The following is a 16,597-nucleotide window of genomic DNA, read 5'->3' as shown; positions in this document are numbered from 1 at the left end:
AAGCCTTGTGTTATTAAATAATATGTTATTCGCTTATTTACTTTAACATCATACATAAAAAAAAAAATAAAAATACATACATTTATAAAACTAACATGTACTTATTTAAAAAAACAACATATATATAAATTGAAATAATAAGAGGTTCATATCTAAATAACATGAATTTTATAAATTTAGAATACAACGAAAGGATCAATGTTGAAAAAAAAAACATAAAAATATAAAATAACATATACTTATTTTAAAATAACATGTATATAAATTAAAATAACAAAAATATTAAAATAACATAAATTTTATAAACCTGAAGTACCATACACACGATACTCCATGAGTAACATAGAATTTGCGTTTGATCCCAACTTATTAGAATTAATAGACCATTTTTTTTTTTTTTTTCTTTTTGAGTACATGTTGCCACGGTTGCATGGCAACTAACGCCAGGCACTGCTTTCCCTTCGGTATTTTGTCGTTGACTCATCAAGGCACATTAAACTTGTTCTGATTGTTCATTATTATATGTTGCGTTTGCCTCCAAAAAATAAGATTATTTCACCGTGCCTATCTTGTGCATGAGCTCCACGAGGAGATTCTAGAAACTTCTTTGCTTCCCTTCTCTATTTTAATTTTAGTTTTAGTTTTTGTTGTATGTTTCAGAATAAAAGATTCATTTCACATGAATTTATATATACACATTCATTCTTAATTAATCGAGCCACTCTATCTTATTGTTTTAAATAGGATTATAAAGATGTTACTATAATAGATATCAATTTGGCAGTTTCCTATGAAATATTTTATGTAATTGTTTTATTAATTGCACAGCAAGAAATCATAAACTAAATCATTTAAGCTTAAATGTATCATAAACAACTTCTCCAATCTTTCTGTCTCTGTATAATTTGATTTATTGGGTCAATACTCCATATTAAGATTATTAACTCTGGTAAGACTAAATATCCATGCATAGGTTATCTCACAATAAAAAATTTCGAAGCATGGGATGATATACTGTTATCTGTTTGTGCATTATATATGTGTTGTATCATACTTCCTCCATTGCCCAGATATTACAACATGGAGATGGGTTACGAATTTTAAAAAGACGAGAGAGATATAGAGGAATAAAGAAAGGGATTCATGTGAGGAGAGGAGAAAAAGCATGAATAAAGGCCTGTTTTCTTCAGCTTATTTTCAGTTCAGTTCTTAATTTCCTTCTTTCATAAAGTATTCAGTTCATTTCAACTCCAATTAGTTCAGTTCAGCTCAGTAAATCAGAACATGCCTTTAATAGGAAAATGTTGAAATATTTGTAAAACTTCGTATAGTATTTGTTGCAACATTTGTGAAATGCAGGAAGTATATGTCATGTGTTTTGTGTATATTTTTTTTTATTTTTTATTTTTTATTTTTTTTTTGAGACCTCGTGTATTTGTGTATTATGTATTCATGAAATGTACTTCTTATAAGGAAGAAAATATGTAGTAAGCATATAACATTTTTTTTTTCTCCATTTTCTTTCTCTTATAAGGAAGAAAATTAGGCTAATCCTTTTGATAAGACCAACCTAAGTAATCCTTGCGGATGTTAGATGATACATAATTATATTAATGACAAAAGGAAAATCAAGACACAGAATGGGACTGCCACATTATTATCAAATCTATACAAGCTGTACAACGGCAGAAACCCTGAAGCACCCGTTTTGGAGAAGATCGAGAAGCTCATCAAAGAGTATAGCACTGCGCCAGCCCCAGCCTTTTGGGGCTTTTGGTAAAAGAGTACCTGCTTGCTTGAAGCTTCCAAACACCATAACTTCTCTCTTTGATGGACAGATCAACTAAAATCAAAACAACGAATAAGTCTCATAAAATTTACATATGAAATAAGAGCAACATGATGATTGTCATTGTGGTCTGATATCCAATCTACCTGATAGCGAGCTGTAACTTTTTCACGAGAGTCCACATACATATGCACCTGAATTAACATAAAAAGGAAAGTGTCATCACATAATTACATAATATAAAGCTTTGTTCTTTACTACCTCGCACAGATAAGTTTCAGACAAATAAGTTCAGATTAGTTGCGTGATAAATATAAATACGGGCAACCAAGTTCAAATAAACCATGATAAATTCAGTTAAGAAAAATTTAAAAGAGGGAAGAATGCTTATGTACTACATATTCAATATACAATGGCTGTAAATAGAGATAGAAACCCAAGCAATGCTCTATCTTGCATTTTATGAACTACTAATATACATTTAATAATAACTTCATAGTTCACACAGTCAAACAGAAAATCCCAAGTGATAAACAAGGGGGAAAATCAAGGTTGCTTTTTCCAAGTAAAAGCCCAGCAATTCACAAAATTTGATCTACATGGATAGTTTCATTTATATATACTTCTCTCAAAATTAAATTCCCACACCCTCATTTCCTAGGAAGCCCCATCCTAGCTGTCTTCCCCCGCCCCTTTTCCGGGAGAATTTAAACCAATTACACTAAATGACTATTCAAGAAAACTGAGTTTTCAAAAATATTTGCAGCTGTAATTCAACATTTTGCTCACAGAATTTACCCCTCGAAATATAGACCACATCTTTGAAGGAAACAAAAAGCAAGATCCAAGAATTCTGGTGCATGTAGGTGGATATAGCATTTACAGAGGCTTAATAATCCACAAAGATGAAAATTTGAAAGCACAACAAAAATGCAGAATTTTTAAAGAACATAAACACAAGTGCAAATTTATATAAACAAAAAATGGTAAAATGTATTAAGCTGACCTTCCTTTGAGGATCCATTATTTCAGCCTTCCGGCGATGAATAAATAAGCCTGACAATATAAACCATAAATCAAGAGTGAATGAAATAAGAGTAGCTATTATTGTGTAATTTAAACTTACAATGTACTCACTACTAAATCCAAATTAATAGAGCATACATTTCAAAAGGAATATTTTATTCCAAATAATTTCCCTTTGTTTTCCAGTCATTCATGATTTCATAACAATTATTTGCATAAAATAGTAAATGCTCTATGAAGAATTACCGAGTGTCCTACGCCCTTGAGGGTCTTCGTCATTAAAAGCTTGAACACTTATCTGTTAGATGCAACAGACTGAATGAGTTTAAAAATATCAATTCTGGAAAATGAGTAGGCTTTTCTTCGGTTTATGCTCTAATAATACACATTCAAGAACATAAAGGAAAAGAAAATTGAAATCATACTTTCCAAAATGAACCAGCATAAAATGCTTCTGGTGAGTGTTTAACCTGACCATCATTAAGTCGATGCACATCAGCAAATTCTACCCTGTTGAAATTAACATTCCAATTAACAAGAAAATATAGAAGTATGAATAGTTGATTGAATAAAAGACCAAAAAATAACAAATCAGTAATGTATACTCTTCATATGAAGTCATTGGACATGCCATACTGATATATGACCATGACTATTACACCCCAAAAGATAAACCATGTGTTCTTACATGATTTAACAATGACACGAGGGCAACTATCATTAAGTGACCTCAAAACCATAGTTGTGTCTAAAAAGCAGTAAGACATCCATGACAGGTAGCTTCAAAGTATAGGAAGCTCTATGAACCCAAGAATAAATAAAGGTATCAAAGAAGCAGTTCAGCAGTCAAGAAAACAACAAAGAACATGTTTTGAGAGCAATTTTTCATTCCTTTTAAGCAAAGACCATGAGGGGCAAATAGCTTAGGGTATGGCAGCATTTTTTCCGTGTCCGAGTAACACAGCCTATGCTACAATAGGATACAGAGTAAAAGAGAGGGGGGGGGGGGGAGAAGAGAAAACCAACCCAAATCGAAATGGTGGGAAGTGACTTAGAGGTGTCTTCATATCTAAGGATATAGATGCATTGCTTGTGTTCTCACACTGGCCGTCAATATTTTGGTCTGAAGACTCTCCCATCTGAGTACCACTGCCACTTGGCCCAGCAGCAGAGGTTTCAATGAAACTATTTCTTAGAGCTATATCAAAAGCACTCTCTGTCTGCCACCCGTGATTATTAATATTTCTTCCTCCGTCACTCAGTCCAACCAAGGCAGTAAGTCCATCTCCAGACATGTCACCATGTTGGTCAGGTCTCAATTCCAGATCATCATTAGCAAGAGATTGCTGACCATTCCTGTTGCCCACACCAAACGGAATACGGGAAAATACAAAACGAGTTGGACACCAAGTGGAAGCAGGAACCAGTGTAGCTCCACGCCCGATACCAGCAAGTCCATCATTTGAACCCCTAACATTTACTCTCACAGGTCTAAATAAACCATTTCCTTCACCATTAGCAGGACCCGCAACATACAAATCACCAATATTGCCTGGTGAATTATTCTGATCAGAAGCTTGGACATAGTAGCTTGTGGTTCCAGCACCATGGGAAAAGGTAAACGGCTGTTTGCATGCACATGCCATGCCTAAAAGGCAGCAATTTTTGCATGTTTCAGCAGCAATTTCTTGAACCCTCTGACTGAGAAGCATCTAGAAAAGAAACAAAGAAGCAGACTAATGTATTAAACAATAGAACAGAGTATGAAATCAATAAATTACAGAAAATGTTGTCCAAGGAAAATAAAAGTTCAGGAAAATGCATAAATAAAAATTGACTCTTAGCTACTTATCTTTGCAGTCTTATCTCCTCTCCTAGTCTCTCTTTGGTTCTTTATCTAGGCTAATGTCTATACATTTTTTTCTATAATAGGGACAAAATGAGACTTATTGGGCATAAAGGCAAGATAAAAATACAAATTATAAAGGAATTGGACTGGACCAGGTTTGAACTTATGTCTAATTATTCAAACAGTATTGGACTGGATGAGTTAAAAGTGTTTGGATGGGATTTGAAAAATAACTACGAGTCCAAAATACGAATAATTAAGAAGGATTAATAAAGTCCATCTCCGAAAAACAGTTGGCATCCAACAAAACACAAAGTAATCAGATGAACAAAATTATGATGCTGTTCCTCAACAGTTAAAGTTTATAAGCTAAATACTGACTTCCAGAAACCATCCTTGCTTTCACAAATTGCATTCTAAGGAATAGTAAGAATCTAGAATCACTCTAGTGGTTGTAGATCCTTAAACAATCTTAAAGGTTTTTGGGTTCACTACGACAACCTTAGATTTGACTAGTTTGCTGGTAGCACCGTAGCAGTTTAGAACTTTAGATCTATTCCATTTCCATGTCCCCACCCCCCTTACATTCAGAATTAGTGCTCGCATTACATTTAGTGACATAGCTTGCATAAGAATCTAAAGAACTCTAGTGCACAGTACTCCCATTCAATATTTGAGGTCAAGGGTTTGATATCTAGCCTAATAGTTGGAAGTAGCTTAAGCTTGGCCCATTGTCCCAATCTCAACTCTCCTTTCACACTATCCAAATCGAAGTTGAAAAATAAGCATTCAATTAGGGTCCCATATCTTACCTAGATAGAAAAAAAAGCATTCAAATACATATACTATTTGAAAATAAATCTGCATGAATATCCCCCAACTTCAGGGAAGTGAGAATCAGATACAAGCTTCAAACCTGCAGCCAAAGACCGTCATTCACTGCCTTGCAAGGGAAACCTAACTCTTCAAGCTGTTTTCTCACATCTAAAAGAGCCTCAAAAGACATATTGCAGTACAAAACTGAACCTTCTTCAAAAATGTTAATGAATGTATCATATTCTTCTCCTCTCAACCCACAGTTCCCTTTACCGTAACTCTTCACCTGCCTCCTTCCAACAGTCCTTCCACCCCATGGATAAGCCAACTCATTTCTGCTCCATTCATCAGGCACGATATCGTTGCAGGAAGAGTTTATTGATGATGAAGAGCAATCCCTTGAATCATTTCCTGACAACCAATTAGAACTACTAAAATGGCAGCATATGCTTTCTTCGGATGGTCCTTCTACTAGTGCAGCTTCACTTCCCTGTCCACTGGCAGCAAAATTAACTGGCATTCTGACGTAAGAAGAAGAGGGCCTATTTCTATCTGAATCAGAGTAGTAGGTAGCAAGGGAAGGTTGTTCGAAGTTGTTAGGATATTCAGCTCCTGAATTTGGCTCACTGCAAGCAACTTGAAGTACCTGTTGTTTGTCATCAACAATATTATTGTGGAAGTTAATAACAAAATCTGCAAGCTCAATCAGATAATGCAAGCAGAATTTATAGCTGTAAAGAGCAAGTAAGAATTTACACGTACCGTATCAGCTTCCGAGTTTCTATTACAGCAAGCATCAATAATGTTCTTTCCTTTGAATTGAGACAAGTCATGTTGATTTGAGATCCCTGTTTCCAGGCTTGTACTCTGCTTTTCATGGGATTCACCCTTGTTGAGAGCACTTTTTTTAACCAATGTATATAATGCCAATTCAAAGCTTCAAAAAGGAAAGTAAACAATGTCATCCTGCATGAGAAAGATTCAAATTCTCATAGAGGCCAAAGATATGAGAACAGCACTTTACCGTTTCTCTTCACTAGGTACCCAAAGTTCATTTGAGGTCAGTAGCGCGTGCAATGTTTGGGATGAAAGATTTGGTAGAACCTAAAGACGGTTACAAGAATTAATATTACAGGTAGCTGGCATGTAGAATTCAGTTTCTACCTACTAGTCTATAGGGGATATGAAATTAACCACCAAAGCATTGTATATGACAATCGTATGCAATGAAGCCAAACAAATGCATATAGCCTTATAGGAGAAACATGTAGTAAAAATAAAAAATGAGTAATATTCTTAGGAAGAACATACTTGAAAACAGTGTTTTAACATAAGGTTGTGATCAAGATCAAGATGAAATTTTGCTTAATTTTGAAATCAATGAGATTTTCTCTCCTTAGTCTTGGTGATTATTTACTATCTTTGTGATTGCTTCTTTGTAACTTACACCTAAATCCTGGCTTTACTTGGTATTGGCTTTGATTAAGAACCCCTATTTCATAAATCTTGGTGATTTTTGAGATTGGTAAATAACTAGTTTAATTTCAGTAGATTATTTCTTTGCTTAATGGGTAATGCAAGGTTCCAGATTGTGTTAGCATAATGGGCTGTTTGGTTCTCAATTAATCTAGCCTCCGTTTAGAGCCCTAATCAGTAGTGCAAAAGATATGAACCCATGAACATCATTTCAGATGCCTTGGATTTTTGTTTGGAGTCCTTGGGCTCACTAGGCATGTTTGTGTTTGTATATTGCATCACTTGGATTGAAGATTCTTTGTTGGGCTTGTTACAGCATATGGAGTACAATTTATTTTTGTAGTCGCTACCAATTTGTTTTCAACAACACTATTAGGGTGGATTTATACATGGGCTATATAACTTAGTTGATTTCAGTAGTTGATTATTAATTTGCTTAATGGATCATGAGAGGTTTTAGGTTGTGTTAGCATAAAGGGTGTTTGGTTCTTAATTGATCTAGCCAATCTGTTTTAGAGCCCTAATCAGTTATTGACAGAATAGGTGTGTAATACCCTCTTTGGGTAGTTTTTTTTATTTTCATTGGTTTAGGGAAACACACTGATTCAGTCAATACATAAAGCTACATGTCCAACCAAGCAAGTTGGATATTATTGAAATAATTTTTGTGTTTTTCTTCAAGCTTAATCATTGAGACACCAGATTCAGGAGTGAATTGCTGAATTCAGTGTTACAGTTAGTTACAGATTGCTATCCTTATTCAATCACTTATATCTCAACTGATGTTAAATCAGATTCTAAGTTCCTACATGCAAACTTCAAAACTAAAGAAAGCTTTGAAAATTCAATCATTATATAAAAGATAATTGTTTCTCTGAAAAACTATTCCCGTGGCATTCACAAGAAGTCATAGAAAGATCATACAAAAAGGGACAGGGGGGAGTATTACACCCACCCACCTTTTAAACCCTCTCTTAATCTACCTTACACCTACCACCCTTTTTACATTTTCTCTTACTTATATCAACATACACTCATCTTTTCCAAAGCTTTCTTAAACTACGTATCAACAATAAGTGAATTGAACAACATTACAATAATTAAAAAAGGAAAAAAAAGAGCAAGGTAGATTTAGATAGAACAAAAGGTCAACTATATAGGTAGTGTAAAAGGTCAAGACAAGTATAGTATTAGGAGACGGAGCAAGCATACTTTTAAAATCATTTAAAAATATGGATAATATAGTTTATCAACCCGCAAACAAATTTTATACTCAAACTTATGGTAAGTAGTGGTAGCTAGGAGAACTCCTAAAATCTGTCTTAAAGAATCATTAAGTTTGCATGAATATTTGTTTATGCATACTTCATGAAATTTTTTACTCAAATCTCCAGTGCTAAATAAATAGCTAGTGTCATGCTTAAGGTATAAAATCAAAACTAATTGCACTCCATGCTAATAATTTAGAACAGGACATTTCACATACTATGATGCTATGTGTCCCACTACCCCTTGTATTTTCATTTGTATTATAAATAATTATCATGCCTTATCCATTCTTATTTTAAAAGTTACACATTCCTATTAACAAACACAAACTCATCATCTTCCATTGTTTCATGGAATTTTGTCAACTAATGGAGCAATACTTTTAGACTAGAGAATCATATAATTCTATTATAAAAGTATACTCACTTTATTTAATACTATCTGAAATTCTAAACCTCCAATAATAACAAAAATAATATTATGTATTAAAATTTAATGACTCTTACAGATTCATATATGAGGCTGATATACACTGCAGAACATTATCACGTGTCGCCCTTTTATAGTTTATGAGGGGAACATAAAAGAGCAGAGCATACTAAGCATTTATTAATCAGGAAAGTTCAGCATGGGAAACATCCCCAAAATCTATATACCCACTTAAAATACTACTCTCTCCATGCCACATTAAAAAACAAATCACTACATAGAGTTTTAGGAGATAAGCTGTGAGTAGATTTGATGGGAATTAATGTGGCATTTGTATAGAAATTCTAATGGAAAAGTGGGTGTGGAAAGGAAATAGTGGGTCCAAAAGTAATGTAAGAAATATTTACTCTATTCTTTTTTAGTTGATGTTTTGACTTTTGACACTCTCCACAAACTCTACTTTGCCTTTTGTGATTTATAGTTTTTTTAAAAAAAAAAATAAAAAAAAAAGAAAGAGTTATATGGGATCTTATTAGAATTGTCACAATGTATATTTTCATCATATTAACTTTTTATTATTTTAACTTATTGTCTGATTTATAACTGAAAAAGAACGGAAGAAATATTATATAAATGGTAGGACCAGTTCAAGAAAGGAAGTGTCCAAACTATTTTTGGGGCCGATGAAAATCAAGAGTATTCAAACTATTCTAGGATGGAGTATAAAAAGTACTATAAGCAAAAAATGAGCTACACACCTCTTTCAATTCCATGAAACCACTCTGGCAAAGGTAGCCCCAGCAAGCATTCCTAACTCTTTCCCCATGTATGCCATAGTCTTGATGTTCTGCGAACACCTGTCATGATAGTACAATTAAGAATAAAGAAGCACAAAAGATATTGAAAAAATAACCCAAAAAGTATCTCAAACCTGATAGGCTAAGAAATTTGAAGTCCACAGCTCAGCGATGATAAAGTCAGTACAAATAGCACACAATTCCTACAAATTCAACCTTTAAGAGACAGGTACTGATAAATTTATTTTAAGATAGGATATATGTTAAGATAGAATTGCATAAAAGTGTGCAACAAAAAGATTATCACAATGTCATTAAACATGGAAAAAGTAGATTGGGGAACTTATGAAGGTTTAAGTTATTAACTACCATGAAAAGTAAGATACCTGGAGATCAAGAAAGGATGCCGCAGCAAGAACACGGAATGCATTATTGTCATTAAGCTTAGGGTGATGACCATAAAGGTATGCCAATGAAATAGCAATGGCCTCCGCATTAACATTTGTATCATCTATCTGCAAACTTAAGACGGGGGCAGATGCTTCTTTCCAAGGACCATGAAGCATATTCCTAACAAGCAGTTGTGCAATAAGATAGAAGTTTTCATTAACTATCCAACATAAATTGTAAGCATAGAAGCTATAAACAGTTCAAGAAAAATGAAAACAACTTCAGGCAACATTCAATTCTTCCTTTGTTCTGTTTCTCTTATTCTCATTATGTGATATTTAGCACATCTTTAGAAAAAAACAGGTCAAATTTTCGACATCAGAAAATTTTATCAATAACCTAAGATAACCAGCAGTATAATCTCTATTTCTGTTAATGTAAAAGAGAAGCTAAAATCTGTACTATAGCAACCACTTCTTTAAATCAATTCCTTACATTTCTACCCATGCTCACTTGTTGACTTGCATGAATCATTCCACACAAAAGTAATTGACAGGCTCTACATTGATCAGATTCTTCATTATACCTCAAGTATCTGTGAATTCTTTGATAATTCACTTAGGGTCAACATCATAAATATTTTTCAACAATAAATTGAGTACTTGAGTCCGACCAAAAGAGGAAAATCTGGCGCTATGCTATACCAGATTTGAACACTTGGGGGGACAGGATCACATATACAAAGGGCTAGAAGGGGAAGTGCTCAATTCATTTCCCTTTCACAAACGGAAACTTATAGCACATTATTAGCGCCATAGCAAGGGTTTGAAAATCACTTTTTTAAAACAACTATATATGAAGAACTCTCATGTCATGGCAAAGCAAAACAAATAAAGTAAAATTTGTCTAACTCAAGCCCAGAGATCACATAAAACATAGGACAGTCAGATATGGATACACTATATCAGGCAATAACTTTGACAATTAAACTATATATTGCAACATTAGCCATAACGGAGGTTTAATTGGCATATAAGCTAGTTGATTGTTCGGTATTTAACAACCATCAACACCATCATCAATGAGTTATAGCTAAAATCTTCAAATCACTTAAAATAATGGTATGATTTCTCAAGGTAAAAAAAAATACCATGAAAAATCAAATCAAACTTACATCCAAATTCATGTAAGTCAACATCTATATGATTGTGTGTTTCCAATTTTACAACATAGCATATCAATCACCTACTTCTTGCCGTCTCACCGTATATCATAGTTATTGAAATTTTTATCAAGCGCCCCGACCACCTCAAAATACGAAAAAAAAAAAATAAAAAAAAAAATAAATAAATAAAATAAAATTGACGATTCCAATTCAAAACATTCTCCGAAATTAAAATGCAAAAGTACGAAAATTGCAAAAGTATGCATAAAAAGGGAAATATGAAACCTGAAATAAGAGCTGCGAGAAAGAATCAAGCGATGAAGATGATAAGTAGAGCCCATAGCATTAACAACAATATCGGAGAAAACGCCATTGTTAAAACCCTCCAATTGAATGTGATCACACAAAGAGGGGAGATTACAATCGACAGCACGCAATTCGACGCTGCTCCGATCACTATCTGATCGCTGCTGCTGCGGCTGAGGTTGCGATATCGGAAGCGACATAGAATGATGATGATGGTGCTGCTGCTGTTGGTGTTGGGTGAACGAATAACAACGATTTCTTGTTGATGAGTGGGATTGCTGCTGGTGGTGGTGTTGGTGATGCTGGTCCGCCATTGGTTATGGTGAGAGCGTGAAAATCAGCGCCATTGTTGTCTCTTTAAGAATTTCGAGAGGGAGAGAGAAAGTGATTCGGGGTACTTTTTTTTTTTTTTTTTTTTTTTTGGAAGGGGATTCGGGGTTATTTTCGGTGGAACTGGAATGATTTAATTGACAAGAGTAGTGTAGGAAAATTCGGGTGTTTGTTTTACAAAATTACAAGGATTTCAAAGAGGGGAAAAAAAGATACTCCAATAATTTTTGTTTGTTTTTTGTTTTTTTTTTTTTACAAAAGAACTTAAAAAAAAAAAAACAAACAAAAAACATACTAAAAACGGAAACAAAGTAAATCACGCCGACGCGTCATCCTTGCCAAACAATGAGATTGAGCAACCGTAGATCTGGAAACCTTCTGAACATGACACACAACCAAAGCCCCAATAACTTCCAGAAGCTCCCGCTGAATCCAACAGATAGAAATATCCTTGGGAACCGGAGATCGAAGTGAATCCACCACCAAAAAACAATCAGTAAGACTCTGTAAAGAGGAATACCCACGTTGCCTGGCATGATATAATGCAAACAGACAAGCAATCATTTCAGACTGGAACGCAGAATTAGAGCTACAAGCCTGCACCCCACCCCTGAGTTGAACATCAGAAGCCACATCCAAGAAAACCCATCCAGTACCCGCATTATGACTGTTAGAATTCCAGGCCCCATCAAAAATAAGACTGACTGTACAAACATTCGAAGCATTCCCTCTAAGGACTGCAGAAGACATAGTATACGAAAACCCTGGAGGAAACGCAGGCGTAATATCATATCTGAACGACCTACCCTCAGAACACCTGTCCACCCAACTAGAAGCTAGATCCATAATAGAAGCAGGAGAATAAACCGCAGAACGAAACCTCATAGAGTTTCGAGTAAGCCAGAGAGCCCATAACAGACTTAAAAAACGATCTAGCATCAACCAGTCCTTATCATGAAGAAACTTTAAAAGAATCTCAGGAAACCACTCCTCAAAAGGCTGATCCTGGGACATATTCAAGGCCGATCCACAAGGTTGGTCCTCCCATAAACTCCAAGTAAATGGACAATCTCGGAAAAGGTGAGAAAGAGTCTCGACATCCTGATGACAGAACCCACATCTGGAATCCACAAGCAAACCCTTCCGAGCAAGCAACGAAGCAGAAGGCAACGCATTATGGATAGTCTTCCAAGCAAACATTTTCCACTTCGGAAGTAAAGGCGAAGCCTAGAAATGCCTCCACCAACTTGAGTCAAGAACCAAAGGTGATTGTTGGTCACCATTCTCATAACACAAGGAGCACACATACCTAGTCTTCATGGAGAACCTCCCATCCCTGGTAAATTTCCAGTAAATCAAATCATCGATTCTTTCCTTAGGTCGTTCAAGTCCCAAAATAAGGTAGCCGTACAAGGAGGAAATAACCGATGAATCATACCCGTATTCCATGCGTTCGAACGCGCATTAATTAGATCAGAAACAAAGGATGGGGCACCTATCCTGCTCACAGAATCCTTAAACTGAACCTGAACCCCAAGCACCCAACTATCATCAAGAATCCGAATGTTGGAACCAAACCCCACCTTCCACATTAAACCATGACGAAGGGTCTGAAAACCCTATAACATACTACGGCAACCCCAAGATGGCCTGACCGTCTTGGCAGTACCATGAGAAGCAAGCAAAGACAGATACTTTGCTCGGTACACCCTGGAAACAAGAAACTGAGAATTATGCATAAGCCGCCAAGACTGCTTAGCAAGGAGAGCAACATTAAAGCAACTAAATTTCCGAATACCCAAACCTCCCAGCCCTCGTGGCAAATAAAGAGCAGATGAAGGAGATAACGCTACTCCCTTAGAGGAAGGAGAAGAGCGCCACCAAAAACGAGCTAGTAGATTATCAAGCTGATTACAAACTGTAGTAGGCACTTTAAACACCGAGAGGATATGGTTGAAGGAAGCGACACAAATAGAATTGATAACAACCAACTTTGCAGCCACTGAAAGACGCAAAGCAGCAAAGGATGAAAGACGTTGAACAAGTTTATCAACCATAGGCTGAAAAACCTAACACATCCCCCTACCCATATCAACAGGCATACCCAGATAAAAACCTAATGAGCTCCGAGAATCCATACGCAACACAGAAGCTAAATAATCCCTATAATCCGATGGAGTATTAGAACTGAACTTCACAAACGATTTTTGGAGATTAACCATTTGACCCGAGATAGAGCAAATTTTATTAACGACAGCCATCAAGTTGTCGCAAGCAGAAGGCGAAACTTGGAAGAAAAGCAAGGCATCATCAGCAAAGAAGAGATGGGAAACTGGCAAGGCCTTACGGGAAATCTGAAGTCCTTGAACTAACCCAGAAGCCTCAACATGACTAATCATTAAAGAAAAAATCTCCATGCACAGAACAAAAAGATACGGGGAAAGAGGGTTCCCCTGTCTGAGCCCGCAGCGAGGAAATAAAGTCTTGGATGGACTACCATTAACCAAGACCTGGTAGGAAACCGATGTAACACACTGCTGAATTATATGAACCCACTATGGAGGAAAACCAAAAGCTCTTAAAACTTTCCACAAGAAATCCCAATTAACCCCTATCATAAGCCTTATTCATGTCCAACTTAAGGGCCTCTTAGCAAAGTTTAGAAGTCGAGGAATTCATATAGGAAAGAAGCTCATGAGCAAGAAGACTGTTGTCCGACATTAACCTACCAGGAACAAAGGCACTCTGCCAACCTGAAATCAAAGATGGCAAAAATCTCCGAAGACGATTTGTTAAGCATTTAGCAATAAACTTATAAAGGACATTGCAGAGACCAATAGGACGAAACTGAGAAGGCTCCTCTAGATGGTCCACCTTAGGTAGTAAAATAAAAAAGGTACGGTTCCATTCCTTAAGAAGATACCCATGGGCAAAGAAAAACTGAATGGCCTCCGTTACCGAGGCACCAACCACTGACCAATTGGTCTTAAAGAAGGATGCAGTATACCTGTCCGAACTTGGAGATTTGTCATCACCAATATGGAACATAGCATCTTTGATATCCATATATGAAAAAGGTAACATAAGCTCTTGGCAAGTAGAGGAAGAAAGAGTGGGAAGATGTAAATCTTCTCAGTCTAGGTTTGGAATTCCAGTGGAAGGAGCATGACATTGGTAAAGGTTTGAGAAATGATAAGTAAATATCTGCGAAATCCTAGCCGGATCCGAAACCCAATTGCCCAAAACATCTTTCAAGTTGATTATCTTGTTGCGATGTTTACGAGCCTGTACCGAAGCAAACAAAAACCGAGTTGGAGCCTCACCCAATGCATCCCATTTAACCTTAGTTCGCTGTTTCCAATAAAGAAATTCAACTTAGGCTTGATCTAGAACCTCCTTCCTAGCTGAAATAAATCTCATACGATCTGACTCAGTAGCCAAATTACTGGATAACGAGCAAATGGAAGTCTCTATCTTTCTCCAGTCTATACCCCCACGATTTCTTATGAGCAACACACTAAGCCAATAACAAACGGCGAATATAAGCCAATTGGCGACAAACCGAAAACATCTTAGACCCCTGGGCATTAGCTTGCCAATTGGTACCAATAAGCAAGGAATCCCTAAATAACAAACACCAATTCTCAATCCTATAAGGACGCTTCCTATCTGAAGAAACTGGACTGTCACGTAAAATAATCGCCCCATGATCAGAAATCAAAATAGGTTGATGGATAAGCTCAGTCTCAGGAAAAGATTCTAACCATTTCCTAGAAACATAAGCATTGTCAAAACGCTCGAAAATCGGGTTATCTAATTGGCCATTAGTCCAAGTATAAGGAGGTCCCGAAAAAGGTACATCCATTAATTCCTCATTTAATTTCCAATTCACAAAGTCCTGACGACTAGAAATATTAAGAGACCCACCAACTTTGTCTGTTAAGAATTCAACTTGGTTAAAGTCTCCTATTAGAACGACATTGTCAACTGTCCTAAGAATAGTAGAAACCTCATCCCAAACATTACTACGAGTAGAAATGTGAGGCGATCCATACACGAAAACTACATTCTTTAATACTTGACCAGGAACATGGATTTCACAAAAGATGACATTAGGTGAAACTGAAATAGGAACAACCTTAAGGGGTGCAAACCAATAAACAACTAAACCCCCACTACGCCCATTAGCATCCATACCACAAAACCCACTAAAAGCTAAAGAGGACAACTTTTGTACAGCAACAGTAACAGTAGATATGGTTTCAACTAAAAACATAATATCAATACCATAAGAACGGACTAATGAGGCAATATACGGAACCTTAGGGGAGTCCGCTACTTTAAGACCCCTACAGTTCCAGGATGCCACATTCATGGAAACCTTGGTGGCCCAAACCGGGGAGCCACCGAGCCCTCAGAAAATAAACCTAAACCACTACCCAAATGATGGAGAATGGAAGACCCTCTACGTTTTTTAAAAGGGTTAAGACACTGCAAATAAGGAGAAATATTACCTTCATCACCTAAACGTGACTGAGAAAACTTCCCCGCTGAAGCAGACCTCTTACAAGGACAAGTTATCTTAACCCCGGATCCTAACTTATCACAAATCTTAATTACATTGAGGTTCAATGATCTTTTACCCTTATCACTACCATGACCAGAATTCCTTGACTGCAGTGAGTTCTCCAATTTATCAGAATTACTTTTCCTCTCACCGCTAACATTATCTGAAGCCGATGAAGAAACCGAATGAACTGGCGACCAGTCCATCGGCATTACATCCGTAAATGTGGTTGATTTGGCTAAGGATTTCTCTAGGCCTATAGCTAAACTATGATCCAATTGATGGGGTTGACATGGAAAAGGCCCAATATTACCCAAGTTGTTAGAACTAGCATCTGAATACTCCATTTTACCTAGTCTAAGGCCCATTTGTGAAGAGTTCAACAAAC

The 16,597-nt window shown here is 36.1% G+C and overlaps 3 protein-coding genes across 3 annotated transcripts; all 3 read right to left on the bottom strand.

Annotated features, from left to right (window-relative positions):
* Positions 1–1,485: 1,485 nt before the first annotated feature.
* On the bottom strand, positions 1,486–11,741 carry LOC145583096 (uncharacterized). The gene is made up of 13 exons (XM_081640241.1): positions 11,292–11,741; positions 9,838–10,021; positions 9,586–9,654; positions 9,413–9,511; positions 6,505–6,584; positions 6,243–6,417; positions 5,581–6,126; positions 3,842–4,527; positions 3,241–3,325; positions 3,062–3,113; positions 2,796–2,845; positions 1,936–1,983; positions 1,486–1,843 (listed from the first exon to the last, which is right to left on the bottom strand). Exons 1-13 carry the CDS (start codon positions 11,624–11,626, stop codon positions 1,667–1,669), a joined length of 2,586 nt encoding a protein of 861 aa, XP_081496367.1. The 5' UTR covers positions 11,627–11,741; the 3' UTR covers positions 1,486–1,666.
* A 195-nt stretch (positions 11,742–11,936) lies between these two features.
* Positions 11,937–12,842, bottom strand: LOC145581065 (uncharacterized). Its single transcript, XM_081638135.1, has one exon. The coding sequence runs from the start codon at positions 12,840–12,842 to the stop codon at positions 11,937–11,939; it is 906 nt and encodes a 301-aa protein (XP_081494261.1).
* Positions 12,843–15,159: 2,317 nt separating this feature from the next.
* On the bottom strand, positions 15,160–16,017 carry LOC145581064 (uncharacterized). Its single transcript, XM_081638134.1, has one exon. It carries the CDS (start codon positions 16,015–16,017, stop codon positions 15,160–15,162), a length of 858 nt encoding a protein of 285 aa, XP_081494260.1.
* Between the last annotated feature and the right edge of the window lie 580 nt (positions 16,018–16,597).

This window comes from Chenopodium album, chromosome 15, assembly GCF_948465745.1.
Source record: "Chenopodium album chromosome 15, dcCheAlbu1.1, whole genome shotgun sequence".
Lineage (NCBI taxonomy): Eukaryota > Viridiplantae > Streptophyta > Magnoliopsida > Caryophyllales > Amaranthaceae > Chenopodium > Chenopodium album.
Note: the sequence above shows the minus strand (reverse complement) of the source record. Positions and strands in the feature narration are given on the sequence as shown.

Bases quoted from the DNA above. Each gene is read 5' to 3' on its own strand.
- LOC145583096 (XM_081640241.1), bottom strand. From the start codon at position 11,626: ATGGCGGACCAGCATCACCAACACCACCACCAGCAGCAATCCCACTCA. The intron at 3,114-3,240 runs GTATGATTTCAA...TGCATCTAACAG, and splicing joins ATGCTGGTTCATTTTGGAAA to ATAAGTGTTCAAGCTTTTAA. The intron at 1,984-2,795 runs GTCAGCTTAATA...ATGTTAATTCAG, and splicing joins TAATGGATCCTCAAAGGAAG to GTGCATATGTATGTGGACTC.
- LOC145581065 (XM_081638135.1), bottom strand. From the start codon at position 12,842: ATGTTTGCTTGGAAGACTATCCATAATGCGTTGCCTTCTGCTTCGTTG.
- LOC145581064 (XM_081638134.1), bottom strand. From the start codon at position 16,017: ATGAATGTGGCATCCTGGAACTGTAGGGGTCTTAAAGTAGCGGACTCC.